The 14,164-nt window shown below is 41.8% G+C and overlaps 1 protein-coding gene across 4 annotated transcripts in view; it reads right to left on the bottom strand.

Moving 5' to 3' along the window:
- Positions 1–14,164, bottom strand: part of DENND3 (DENN domain containing 3) — a 235,872-nt gene that overhangs the window by 104,756 nt on the left and 116,952 nt on the right. For all 4 annotated transcript variants that reach the window (XR_003854950.1, XM_029592116.1, XM_029592114.1 and 1 more), the window contains 3 exons: positions 12,539–12,635; positions 4,827–4,930; positions 4,250–4,431 (listed from right to left, as the gene is read on the bottom strand). Coding sequence is in view for 3 of the 4 variants with exons in the window: in XM_029592116.1 (XP_029447976.1) it covers positions 4,250–4,431; positions 4,827–4,930; positions 12,539–12,635 (383 nt within the window). In the remaining variant the exon portion in view is untranslated. The remainder of the gene's footprint in view (positions 1–4,249; positions 4,432–4,826; positions 4,931–12,538; positions 12,636–14,164) is intronic.

The raw sequence follows: 14,164 nt of genomic DNA, 5'->3' as shown, positions 1-14,164 counted from the left end.
AACCCCATCCCCAGATTTGACTGAGGCGCTGATTGTGGCCCTCTGCTGCCTTGAATGGATATGAGGGGGCCTACTGTTGCTGACATCAACTGAGGTGGTGGAGGATAGTATCTCAAGTGTAAGAAAGACTTCCTGGGGTCAGACCTTGTGGGTCTCCAGGATGAGGACAACGAGTCATGAATACTAGCAAAGACCTATTGGAGCGTCACATGGTGGTCAGGAATTTGGGCCACTGCACCCTTCACCTTATCTCCGAAGATATTCTCTCCTGAGCATGGCATGTCACCGAGCTGTATCTGCACCTCCTGATGGAGATCAGAGGCCTGCAGCCAGGCGAGTCTTAGGCACTGATCCCTGCAGTAGGTACTCACAATGCCACCTCAACAACAGCTTAGATCGATTGGACCCCCATGCTTTCCGCACTCTAGACCCTTGTGCATTAGTGACTGGAGGGTGCCCTGCTGCTGTTGAGGCACCTGCTTCAGGATGTCCCACATATACTGGCCCCTGAAGAGCTGGGAGGCCACTATGCAGGCGATAATCATAGCAACCTAAAACACTTTCCTACCAAGAGCATCATTGGTCCTCTAATCCTTCCCCGGGAGCAACAAGGAATGGGTCAAAGTGTGCTTGTTAGTCTTAAGAGTGGATTTGATCACAACTGATTGGTATGGCAGCTATTACTTGTCAAATCCAGGAGCCTTTTGGACAAGATATACCACGTCCACCTTCCTATTCACGGGAGGCAGTAAGAGAGTTTTCCCACCTCCTCCTCAGCAGCTCCATAAGGATCTCGTGCACTGGGACTGCCAATATGTTCTTAGGAGGCTCCACGTATTGCAAGATATCCAGCATCTTGTGCTGGGTATCTTCCTCTGACTGTAAAGTAAATGGGATGGCTTTAGCCATCAACTGCAATAAGCCCATGAAGGAGAGGTCTTCTGGGGGAGACATCCTTCTATCATTGGGAGAAGACGAGTTGAAGGGGAGGCCATTCAATGCATCTGTATCCAAAACACCTGAGGAGCCTTCCCCCCAAGGGTTATAAGGGCCATTGTCCTAACTGTCAGACAGGAGACAGGGCCAGAGGTGCTAGGTCCTTGGCCAGCAGTATGAGAACCAATTCAACTGGAAGTGGGGGCCTGGACCCAGAGATTGCCCCCATCGCCGGGGGAGCTTCCTCTGAGGAACTATGGATGGATCAGTCTATGGCAGTCTTGATCCTCCGCCAGGCATCGATGTGAATCCGGAGCACTGACATCTGTGACTGTCAGTAGCATCCCGATAAGCACGTGCAAAGATTCGAGCAGTGGCTTGAGGAGAGAAGGCACTGGGCCTGGTACCTTGATGCAGAGGCTCTGCACTGTTTTCTCCATGGCCTGCTGCATGCTCCTTGAAGATCACAGACACCAAGACTGACTGAAATCCAGGAGATGTGGCCAGATCTTCTTCGGAACCAAGAGAAGGATCGATGGCAGCCATCAGAACCAGTGGAGGCCATGGGTACCATGGAGGACTGGAGCTACTCACCACAGGTTCTCTTTGGGGCTATTACAACTGAGGCTGGCATAACCCCATGCCCAACATCTTGCATCGATGGGGAACAAAGCAGATGCCATTTTTTTTTTTTTAAAGCTTCCCTCAATGCTCGGCCCTTCCCTGGTGCCAAGGTCAAAGAAAAACCCGATGTCTTTGACCTGGTGCCAAGGTCAAAGACAAACCTGATGTCTTTGACCTGGAGGAGGTGAGCAATAGTCCACCTCCAGCATCCCTGGAAGCCAATGCTGACTAAACTGATGGCCCCGCTGATGTCGATGGCTTGATGGTCATCAGTACTACTCTAAGGTCTCTCAATGTTGATGCTGATAAATTGGGTCTTCCCGGGCTCAAAAAGCAGGTCCATCTCAACTAGCTTGGCTCAGCATCCTTTTGGGATCATCTCAGTGCACTTGCTGCAACCCTGATCATGTGATGCCTCCAAGCAGAGGACACATCTATCATGGGAATCCATGATAGATACTCCTCATACATAGAGGGAATGCTTAAAACTGGTTGATGACATGCTGTCACAAGAAAAAAGGGACTTGATGTTGAAATCAATAGAAGTGGCAGTCGACAGCCGGATTCTGAGCGCATTGCCGGGGGATAGACTATGAAAGGAAACTTACAGATAAATGCTGAAAAACATAACAGAGAGTAAGGAAGCGAACTGGGAGAACTGCGCAATCCCCCCAATGCAAATACTTGCAAAAAAAAAAAAACAAAAATAGTTAAAGAGGAGAAAAAAGTTAGAGACTGGACTCCACGGAAAATCAGAGACTGAGGAGACCCTCCGTGAACATGTGCTATATTGCATGCGGAACACGCTGAGAGGCTGAATCCAAGTCCTAGAAACTTTAACATAAGTTTTGGATGATGTCACCCATGTGTGAGGACTGCCATCCTGCGTGTCCTCAGAAAATGTCAATGTCTCTGTATTACTCCATGGTGAGGCCATACCTGTAGTACTATGTACAATTGTGATCACTGCATCTCAAAAAAGAATCTGTTATTTACTCTTTCAAAAAATACAAAGACCAGTGGACACTCCATGAAGTTAGTAAGCAGCACATTCAAAACGAATCTGAAAATACTCTCTCACTCAAAGCACAATTAAGCTCTGGAATTAATTGCCAGAAGAAATGGTTAAGGCAGTTAGTATAACTGGGTTTAAAAAAGGCTTGGAGAAGTTCCTGGAGGAGAAGTCCATAAACTGTTATTAACCAATTCGACTTAGGAGGTAATTTTTAAAGAAGTTACACGTGTAAATGTAACATACTATCGTAGCAATTTTAAAAAGCCATTTACACACAAAGTGCACTTACATATGAACATCCTATGGACATTTCAATGCCATATTTTGTAGCAATTTTCAAAAGCCCATTTACATGGGCAAAGATGTTCAGATGGATAGCCTTGTTAGTCTGGTATAGCAACAATAAGAGGTAGGTGGCACTTTATAGACTAACCAATTAAGGCACGAGCTTTCAAGGACAAAGTCCACTTCATCAGATGTGCATTTACACACATAAAACCCAATTTTAAGCACAGAAGAGAAATGACGGCAGAAAAGGACCAAACGGTCCATCAAGTCTGCCCAGCAAGCTTATGGTAGTATCTGCCATGCCATACAGGTCACCCCCATACTTAGTTTCCCAGACTGTCAAAGTCAAGGCCCTTGTTGGTTGCTGAGTCCAATTCCCCATTACCCCTTGCAGTTGAAGTAGAGAGCAATGTTGGAGTTGCATCAAAAGTATAAACTTGTAAATGCTTTTTAAAATCAGGCCCTATGGGAATAGCCATTACTGATCACTGTGTAACAGAAGCATGGGATCTATTTACTGTTTGGGATCTTGGATTGGTCTCTGCTGGGAACAGGATACTGGGCTTGAGGGATGCTCACAGTCTGACTCATGGGCTGATTCAGTGAAGTCCGCGGGACAGCGGACGAATGCCCGCTCTCCCGGTGCACGTACAGGCCACTCGCCTGTGCGCGCGATTCAGTATTTAAATGAGGCCCGGCGGTAGAAACAGGCAAAAGGAAGCGCTAGGGACACTAGCGCGTCCCTTGCGCCTCCTTTTGGCCCGGAGCGGCGGCTGTCAGCGGGTTTGACAGCCGACTCAATTCTGCCAGCGGTTCTCGAGCCTGCTGACAGCCACAGGCTCGGAAACTGGACACCGGCAAAATTGAGCGTCCGGTTTTCGACCTGACAGCCACAGGCAGACTTCAAAATTTTTTTTTTTATTTTTTTTACCCTTCGGGACCTCCGACTTAATATCGCCATGATATTAAGTCGGAGGTCCTGGTGCCCGAAGAAATTAGCGCCTACCTTTGGGTAGGCGCTAATTTCTGAAAGCAAAATGTGCGGCTTGGCTGCACATTTTGCTTTGTGAATTGTGCGGGAATACCTAATAGGGCCCTCAACATGCATTTGCATGATGAGGGCCCTATTAGGTTCGGCGGGTTGGACACGCGTTTTCGGCCCCTTACTGAATAAGGGGTAAGGGAAAACGCGCGTCCAATGGCGGTTTAACAGTGCGCTCCGGAGCGCACTGTACTGTATCGGCCCGTCAGTGTGGCAATTCTTAAAGTTCATGCTCCATAGCAGCAAATCTGCAAAGCCCAGCTACAAGAAATTTTATTAATCAGTTCTTTATTATTTGATCTCCTGAAAAACCTACATTAATTATAGTGTCACTTTGCTCTTACCATGTTCTGGATCAATTTTCCTGAGTGAGAGTTGTCTAGCAGGAGGATCAGATTGTCTGATCTCTTGTAGATTGGGCATGCTTATTACTAAACGTTTACTAAACATGTGCTCAGGACGAAATCGTTTCAAAAACATTTTCTCTGTTGACCGTCTTCTTGGGCTATCGAGCATCAAATTTATTCTGAGAAGATAAAAAAAAAAAAAAAGGTTGATCTAAAGTAGGCCTTCAGAAAAGAAAGTAATGGTTTTATTTTGTTTAAATTAACTTATTTTGAAAGAGACATAAATGTGTTGAGAGTACATTCCTAAGCAATTACATCCTCTCTTCAGCAAAGACCTGTACAAACAGTGATCATGTTTTGTTAGCATTAGCTTTGTGTTGCTATAATTATTTCCAAATAGCTAAATGGAATCTGAGAAAAGGGTCAGTGCATTCCCAATCCCGTTATGCCTGTCAATCATCAAATGAGTTTTTAAATTTGTAAAACTTCATCATCATGGATAAAGGCTTAATTTTCTATTTAGTTCATTTTTAAATATTTAGTTGAAAAAATAGCTTCAGTAAAGAAATTTTACCTATCTGCTTCAGATTGCGTACTTAGATCCAGTCGTGTGAATGCATCCATCTTTTTGTTAAGACGAGCTTTCAGAAAAGAGTGAAACATATAGGTTTCCAATACCTGCAAACCAATAAATTAAATTATTGGGAATTTTTTTAAATTATTCATTGCATTACTAAAGTATTACAGTATTTGAACTATTCTATTGCCTTGTGGATATCTACAACCCTCCCATCTAGTCCTCAATATCTGGTATATTTGCAAAATGTTGAAACAATGTGTGAATTTTACAGTTAGGTAAAAATAAAAATCAACTAGGTCCAAAATCATCTTTTTGGGCTTGGCAAACATTGTATGGGTAGAATATAAAATGTCCTCTGTTTTAAGGGGAAGATGACATCTCTGTTTTCCACAAGCAAATTCATCTATACAAAGCTTCCTATACCCTGTAAAAGACAGCTGGCTTTTGATCTTTTGTTTTCTCTCTTTATACTTCGTCAAGATGCATGTTAATTTTGACTTGCATGTGAGAATTAAGACAAAATATAGTAATAAAAAAAAAAAAATCAGGGATGTCTCTAAAGCCATAGGGGTTTCCTGAAAAGCCACTGAGCAAATCTTTCGACCACCATGAGAATGCCAGATCCCCAAGTACTGGGTGCAGGCAAAGAGACCTGAAGAGGCAAGGTGACCTCAAAATTTGTCCAGAACCACCCACTAAAGGTCTTGGGGAAGGAAGAGAAGGAGATTTGCAACAGTGAACACATTCCACTAGTTCAACTATGGAGGAGGAGCCAAAAGATGGAATATGCCCAACAGAGTTCAGTCAAGCTAATAAAAGAAGAATCCACAAGATTAGCCCAGCCCACTGACTGTAAAATGGAGGTCAGACCAATAAAGCTTGTTAAGTAAACAGCAGCTGAGCTGAAAGAATTGGGTATGGGAGGTAAGGAAGACCTGGAGTAAGTGAAAGGGGAGGGGATGGTTGTAGGGAGAAAGGGAATTGGCATAGCTTACCACTTCAGTTTCAGATAGGGTTTTATCTCTAAGGTGCGCACATATGTCTTCATGCTGCTATGAATGCCATACCTCAGCCCACTCACCAGCCAGACCCAGATCAGATGTGTGCGCAGAGTGACAGCCATTCTTCTTCATTTGCAGGCACCATGAGTGCATTAAAAACTCTCAGTGTTGGCATGTCCTGTATGCTGATCTCGTGATGAACTAGATCAACATAGAGGCAATAACAGCCCTGCAAGTTTTGAATACACTCTCGCAGCTGGCAAAGGAGGAACAGAGGAAGGGGATCTTGCCTGCCTCCCCCAACGCAGCAATGGAGAGGCCCAGGAGCCACCAACGGATCCCCATACCATCAATGGCTGATGAAAAAGAATAGCCTGAGTGCATGTGAGTGGCAATCTATCTGCCTCCAGGGGGGGTGTGTGAGAGAGTGAGAGTGAGAGAGAGTGAGAGAGAGAATGAATGTACATGGCCACCCAAATGAGAGATCCTGTCTGCATGCCCACCCATATGCACGCAAGAGAGAAATCCATTCTACCTGCATGCATGCATGCCTGCCTGCAAGAGAGGGAGATCCTGCCTGCATGCCCACCCAAGCACGAGGGGGAGGGGAGGAATCCTGCTTGCATGCCCACCCGTATGCAAAAGGGGGAGGAGGGATCCTGCCTGCGTGCCTGCCCACATGCAAGAAAGGGGGGTGATGAATCCTGCCTGCATGGCCACCCACACACAAAAAAGGGGGGAATGAATCCTGCCCATGTCCTGCGTGTGCATGGAAGAGAGAGTGGGAACCTGCTCGCATCCATATGCGAGAGAGAGAGAGGGAGCCCGCCTGCATGTGAGGAAGAGAAGAAGCCTAAGGGTGAGAGGGAATGGCATAAGAGTGAACATGTGCAAGTGTGTGTGAGGGAGGATAATAATGTGCATCCTCCCCCTCTAATGAAGAAATCTGCTTACGTGCATTTTCTGTAGAGGGATCTGTAGTAGCCTGTTTTCCTAATTGGTGTACTGGTGTTTTAGGGCCTAATGTAATATATCTACTGTTCCCTCTTCATAGGTAGGGTTATTACTGTTTAAGTCCTTAGATTTAGAGCTGTTATGGTATGACAAGTTTGCTATATAGGTTCTAAGCTTCTTTTTGTTAGAGTTTGGTATTATTTCACAAAGTCTGGCAGTAGAAGGTGCTTTTACTAAGGTAATACTTCGAAAGGGTTTTTTTTTTTTTGGTATGGTAATTGTAAGGGTCAACATCCTCGATCTGTAGTTGGAGGACTTTCTGAAGATACAGACTATATTTTAGAATTAGAGGTGCGGATTTATATTAAAATTGTCTGTTCTTGTATAGACAGACTTCATTCTCATATCCATTTAAAAGAATTGTTTGAACGAGGGTAGCCAATGTGAATGGTTGCTTTACTGGAAGGTTGAAACCAGCTAAGTTTTGTTTTTTTTTAATTACACAGAAGGACCTTGGGACTTTTTCTTATTGTATCTTCTATAGCCAATTTCATGGAGGCGGGGGGAGGGGGAGTGGCCAGATGTGTGTGTGACTGTGGCTTGGCCACCTGTCACCACCTCAAGTACTTCTGTCTAGAGACACTACTGGGAAAAAGGTCATCTGGAAAGGGAATGGATAAAATGAAGACAGAGAAAAAATGTGTAAAATATAAAAAGGGAGAAAGATAGGAAAGAAAATGAAAGAAGATCAGAAGTATGAGATGCTGCTGTAGATCAAAAAGTTGTGCCATTTTCCATTTATCGTCTTCAGTAAAGAATTACTTTTTGGACACTAACACAGTGACTCCAGCGTGGTTATTTGGCACCTAGTGCACAGCGAATAGAAAAGTACCCCTCTCCCAGTGATGCCTAAAGAGAATTAGCCATCCCGCACTGGGAGGTTCATCTCCAAGGTCTTCTGAACCTACATTCTAGGAAGGAAGGAAAGTAGCACAGCTAACCTGGGTTCCTTCCCCAAAGAGTTGCAAAAAAGTTCATGTGCCTATCCATACACAACCAATAAGGGCTGTATAACATAATCTGGGTAAAAACAAATGGGCATGGGTGTAGCTTGCTTATTGCGGCGGTTACTGCCCCTACTACCTCTAACTAATCAAGCTAGATATTTCACTTGGATGCAGCTCCATCACCGCTCTCTGCATTAATGGTGGGGGTGCAAGGGAAATAGAACCAAGAGCTAAGAGAAACAGATAAGTATGAGAGAAAAAAATGTGTGAAGCCTGCTGGGCAGACTGGATGGGCCATTTGGTCTTCTTCTGCCGTCATTTCTATGTTTCTATGTTTCATACCAGACATGTACATTAAGGAAGGGTTACACAATATTGCTCACAAAAATATTGAACAGAACTGGTCCGATAACCAAGGCACTCAACTTCTCGCTCTTCCCTCCTCAGAGTTGGTTCCATTTTCTATAACTCACTGACGTCTGTTAGTCAACCAATTTCTGATCCATTTTACCACCTTGGGAGCCAATCCCAATGTGGTGGAACTGATCAGAAATTGGTTGACTGACAGACAGTGTGTAGTCGTAAATCAAACTGCAGACTGCTTAAGAAGAAAAGTAAGAAGTGAAATTGTGCTGGTGTTATGGTATTCCATCAAGAAAAAGCAGACTAGATGGGCTTTGTAGTCCTCTACCATCATTTTCCATGTTTCTATGAACAGAAAGATGCAGAAAAGAAAGGAAAGAGATGTCACTAGTGAGACTACAATAGAGCGAAACAAAATATTCGGGGCGACTATACCTTTTTAAGGACATTGAGAAGATGGAAGCAGTTCAGGAAGGGTTTACCATAGAAACACAGAATATGACAGCGGTTAAGGACGCCAGCTGATCTCTAACTTTCAATATACTTCGTCACAACTAGAGATCCTCTGTTTCTCCCATGCTTTCTGAATTCCACTATAATTTTTTCCACCAATATCTCTTCTGGAAGGCCAATCCATTCATCCAGCACACTGAGGAAACCCTAAGCAGAGCCTTAAGAACTCAAAATATGCTCACTGGAGGAAAGAGAAAGAAGATAAGAGCATGTAAATACTTAGGTTTAAAACAAAATTACAAAAAGATTTAGAAGGGTGTTGAGCTTGTGAAAGACGAGCTAACATTTGCCCAAGCTTATTGCCATGTAAGAACAACTTATGTTTGAAGGAAAACATACTTCCCACCGCTTTACGATGTAGGAGGTCATTTAATACTGCCTGTGTTTGCCGAAATCAATCCCTCCAGCCATCAGAGTTAAGATGGTTCCATTGAGCTTTATAATAGGCCAGTTTCTTTTCTAAAAGCAAAATCTGGGAATTCTGTTTTTTTTTTCTCTTATATTGGAAAATATCTCCCCGGGTTACAGCTTTTGCTGCTTCCCAGTACAAAACTGGGTCATCCTTATGTTGCCCATTGAATTCGTCATACTGTCTCCACTGCTGTTCCAAAAATGCCCCAAATTCCCGATCTGTAGCCAACCATTCAGGCATACGCCATTGAAATAAATAAAGCAATTAAGGGTGCCGTCCCAGTAGTGCAGAAAACTGGACAGTGGTCAGATACCACAAAATTTTCTATATCAGCCCTGTCAACAGTGGAAAAAACAGATTCAGAAATTAAGATGTAATCTAATCTAGACTTGGCAGGATGTGCCCCAGCATAGTGAGTATAATCTCTTTCAGAGGGGTGTAAAACCCTCCACACATCAATTAAATGTAAGGATTTACACAAGAGGAGGAGTCCCTTCTCAGGGCTTAATATCTGCATGATTACAAACAAACAAAAAATACAAAAAGATGACTTTCATAGAAAAGGAAATTCCAGGACAAGGATCATAATATGACGTTGTAGAAGAGGGAAACACAAAATGGAAATACTTTACTGAGAAAGTGATTGGATACCAATAGAGGTGGCAGAAACCAAAACTAAAAGAATTTAAACACTCTTGGGAGTTGGGACAAATATAGATAGCAGCAGAAACAGGAGTGAGAATATCATGGATAAAAGACATCAGGGCTTGTGTATTGGTTTAGGTATTACAATTTATATATGAATATCTACCTGTAATGGAAGAGACCAAAAAAGAGGAGATAAACAACTTGGATAAGGAGCAACCTCACCTAAATGGTCAAGGTTGTATGGCTGACAGCTGGGAGATATCCTCAGCTGGAGAAGCGCAGACAAGGACAAACAGTTAGTCCATGTCTGCCGCCATTTACTATGAAACTGTGTGTAAAACAAATATGGAAATACTATACTACATAAAAGACTAGGAAACAGTGTTTGCATACATCTACTTATTGAAGACGTGCTGACAGAAGAAGCCACATCCACTGATGAGTGAGCAGGCCTTAAAAATATTGGTTTACTGGGGAAAGTGAGTGTGTTTAAAGCATGCTCAAGGAATAGTAGGAGGTTTAAACTTATTCTGTGTTTTCTATAATGTGGAATATGGAAACTAGTTTAAGGGTTAGTTAGTGGGGGAAGTGAGTAAGTTATTTTTTTCCATCCCCAACTCAAATCTTGGTGTACAGACTACTGCCTATTTAGGGTATTGGGAAAATAATTGTGCATAACAGGAATCAATTAGTGGCCTCATACAAATAAGTGCAAAATTAGTCCAGACTAAAATTAAAACAAACAATAGGTCAATTAATGATCACTGGAAAACATATTAAGCAGAACTATTTGTCACTGGTTGGAGAAAATACTGCTTTGTACAAAGGGAAGAGGCAGATCTACATAGAAGTTCAGAGAGAAAAAATTCCTGATTGAGTAGGATACTCAGAAGTAAATGAGCAGGAAATGTCACCAAAAAAGTGAAAAGCCCAAAACAGCGGCAACAAAAATCTGGATGGCCCTCATTCTTTAATGATGGAAAAAGCAGTAACAGAGGAGCTGCAAACCTGGAGGCTAATGGAAGTTCTGAATGCACGCTCCATAGCAGTCTAAGAAAGCTTAGACATCCTCCAAGCCAGCATAGCATGCAAGTGAGTCAGGTGCAAACGCTTACCATCAGGGAAGCTATGTTGTGTGCCTGTGAGGCAGATGTGCAAATATAACCTTTCACCCTACAGCATGACAGATACAAACACCTTTTTCCCCTCATCTTACAGTAATTCCAAAGCACCCCCATCTATTGCGACTCTGCCCACAAAGAGTAACATAATTCATATTATAACGTTGTGGGAACATGAGGGCATGCAGGGTGACAGTAGCTCCTTTAGATGAGTATGACTATTATAAAATAAGTTACAAACTAAAAAGAATTTTAAAATTCAGTTTAGAATACAGTTTACAATCTTAATTTAGTAAAATGGTATAGTTACTACAAATGAAAGGAAAACTCGTTTGTTAACAGCAATAAAACTACTGCAGCAAGGTTGGACTCTAGTATTTGAACAAAAATAAAAAAAAGGAAAATAAAAAGAACTCAAGTTCCCAAAGGGGACAGACAGTATCTCAGGCAGTTGTAGTTTAACAGTAAAAAGTAAAAGGTTTCATTAGCTTTTGCTATTCTGTCAATGCCTACAATTTATGATTCTGTCAATCTTATCTCTAACACAAAAGAGTTAGTGACTTGGTATTGCTCATCTGACAGCGAGATAACAGCTTATACACATCTTGCTGTAGCATAAAAATCAGAAAGGTTAAATAAATCGGAAACATTCTTGGAAGCTTTCAGTAGCTCCTCAAATAAAACAAACTTGTTAAAAATTTGAAGAACTAGGAAAACACTTAAAGTAAATGACATTCTGAAAATGCTACTGACCATTCTGACAGGTGCGTTGATCTAAAGGGATAGGGGGTGAGAGGATGATATGCACCAAACAGGACTAAGATCTCAAGGTGATCTGATGACCTCAAGATTGCAAATCAGTGTGACAAGACAGTTTTAAAGAGCCAGAGGAAAAAAGGATTGCATAGGGACCAATATCATCAGTAAAATTAAAAAAAAAAAAAAAAAAAAAAAAAAAGGTTGTCTATGTACACATCACTAGTGAGACCTCATCTGGAGAACTGTGTGCAGTTCTGGAGAACATACCTCCAAGTGAATATAGACAGAGTAGAGACAATCCAGAGGAGGACTATCAAAATGGTGCAGAGCCTGGCCTATAAATCCTATAAAAGGAGACTTGAGGACTAAATATGTAAACCTTGAGGAAGGGAGGGAGATTGGGATATAGCAGAGACATTCAATACCTCAAACACAAATACTGCACAAACAGCAAGCATTTTTCAGCAGAAAGATAGTGCTGGTACAAGTAGTCCCAATGTGAAGCTTCAAGAGGTAGACTGAGAAGCAAATAAGGAAATCTCCCTTCAGGTAGTGAATAAATAGAATAGCTTTTCCAAGGTAAGTTGATGGAGGAAAAATTATACTGGAATTTGGGAAAAGCACAGATGAGCCTTAGTTGAGATTAGATGAATGTAAAGTCTGATATCCACTTAGCTCTGTAGTATGTAATGGGCAGACCACAAGAACCTGGTGGTCTTTACCTGCTGCCATATTCCATGTTTAATTTCTGAAATATAGATATGAGGGATGCAAAGTCAAAAAAGAGTGCAGTTAAAAAGATGTCCAAAAGAAATGCTATGAGCCAAATTCAAAATCTCCCTCAGTTCCACCCATTTTATAATTCCAACAACATATTCTCTAATACATATATAACAGAACAAAATATTTAAAATACCAAAACTGATACCTTTTTGTAAAACGGCTGATCCTCCAGTACTCTTGTTTTAAGAAATTCTTCACTATTAAAAACTCTGTGCTCATAATTAAGATGATCCTTTACGTCCCTGCATTACAAAATATATTTACATCTCAAACAGTGAAAAAAAATTCACAGATGCTTAAACAGTAGTACATGAACTTGTTAAAAAGCAACTACCATACAAGCAGAACCTAGATTCTTCTGACATAACCAAAGTTGAGCTGTGTTGGTCTGAACCTCACATCCCAGCACCCTGCATGTTTTACAAATTACATTCTACGACCGCTACATATAGTGCTGAGAAAAAGTTTGTGAACTCCCTAGGATGGTCTGTATTTTAGCACAATTTATACTCAAAGCACGAGTAGATCCTAACCTAAATCCTAATGAGAAAGAATCGCATTGAATAAATAATTCAGATAAAAAGGATATATTTTCATTTATTTAGCAACAGATTAGATGATAAATATTCGTGTGAAAAAAATGTGAATCCTTTATTCAGCAACTGGTAGCACCTCCTTCAGCATCAAATATTTCCTGTAACTAAATATTTCCTCTGTTGATCAGTCTCTCAGATCATCCTTGAGGAATTTTGGCCCATTCTTCCATGCAGATCTGTTTCAGCTCAGACATTTGAGGGCTTCCTTATGAACAGCTTGCATCAAGCCTTGCCACCACATTTCAAAAGGATATTTATGTTAGGACTTTGACTTGGCCAATTTTCTACAGCCATTCTGTAGTAGATATATTGAATTTGTAGGTTCCTTGTCTTGCTGCATGACCCATTTTCAGTTCACATTCAGCTTTCAGACGGATGGCCTGACATTTTCCTCTAGAATTTTCTGATCTAAAGGAGAATTCATACTTCCATCAATAATGGCAAGCCATCCAGGTTCCAATGGAGCAAAGCAGACCCACACCATAATACCTTCACCACTGTGCTCGACAATCGAGTTGAGGTTTTTATTCTGGAAAGCAGTGTTTGGTTTTCACTAAGCAAAATATTTGTTATGGTTACCAAAAGTTCCATTTTGACTCATCTGTCCAGGGAACATTATTCCAGAAGTCTTGTGGGTCATCCAGATTTGGCAAACCTGAGATGGGCAGCAATGTTCTTTTTAGGGAACAGTGATTTTTTTTCCTAGCTCTCCTCCCATGAACTCCCTTCCCCTTCAATAGTTTCTTAAAGAGTTGATGCATAAACCCTCATGATTTAGATGTTAAGTCTATGGCTCATTGTAATATTGTGGATGATTTTCCAGTTTGATCTTGGAGTGATCTTGGCAGGACAACCACTCCTGGGTAGAGTCACTTTAGTCTTCTGCATTGTCCATTTGTCAGTTATCTGTCTGGCAGTGGAAGGATGGAGCTCTAAATATTTAAATGATAGATGCATGTGTGCTACGGAAGCTCTTGCAAACGATCTGTGAACAAGCGATAGGTTGATAAAGTTGATGTAGATTGAGCTGATCACATCAGATTAAACAAAATCTTCATTATAATGCAGATATAGCAAAATTTATTTCAGGAGTAAATCAGAAATAAAAATGTACAATTCAGTCCCCTGACACAGGTCAGTGTTTCGCCAAGGCTGCATCGGGAGGGACGGCTTTT

This window comes from Rhinatrema bivittatum, chromosome 2 (assembly GCF_901001135.1).
Source record: "Rhinatrema bivittatum chromosome 2, aRhiBiv1.1, whole genome shotgun sequence".
Taxonomy (NCBI): domain Eukaryota; kingdom Metazoa; phylum Chordata; class Amphibia; order Gymnophiona; family Rhinatrematidae; genus Rhinatrema; species Rhinatrema bivittatum.
Note: the sequence above shows the minus strand (reverse complement) of the source record. Positions and strands in the feature narration are given on the sequence as shown.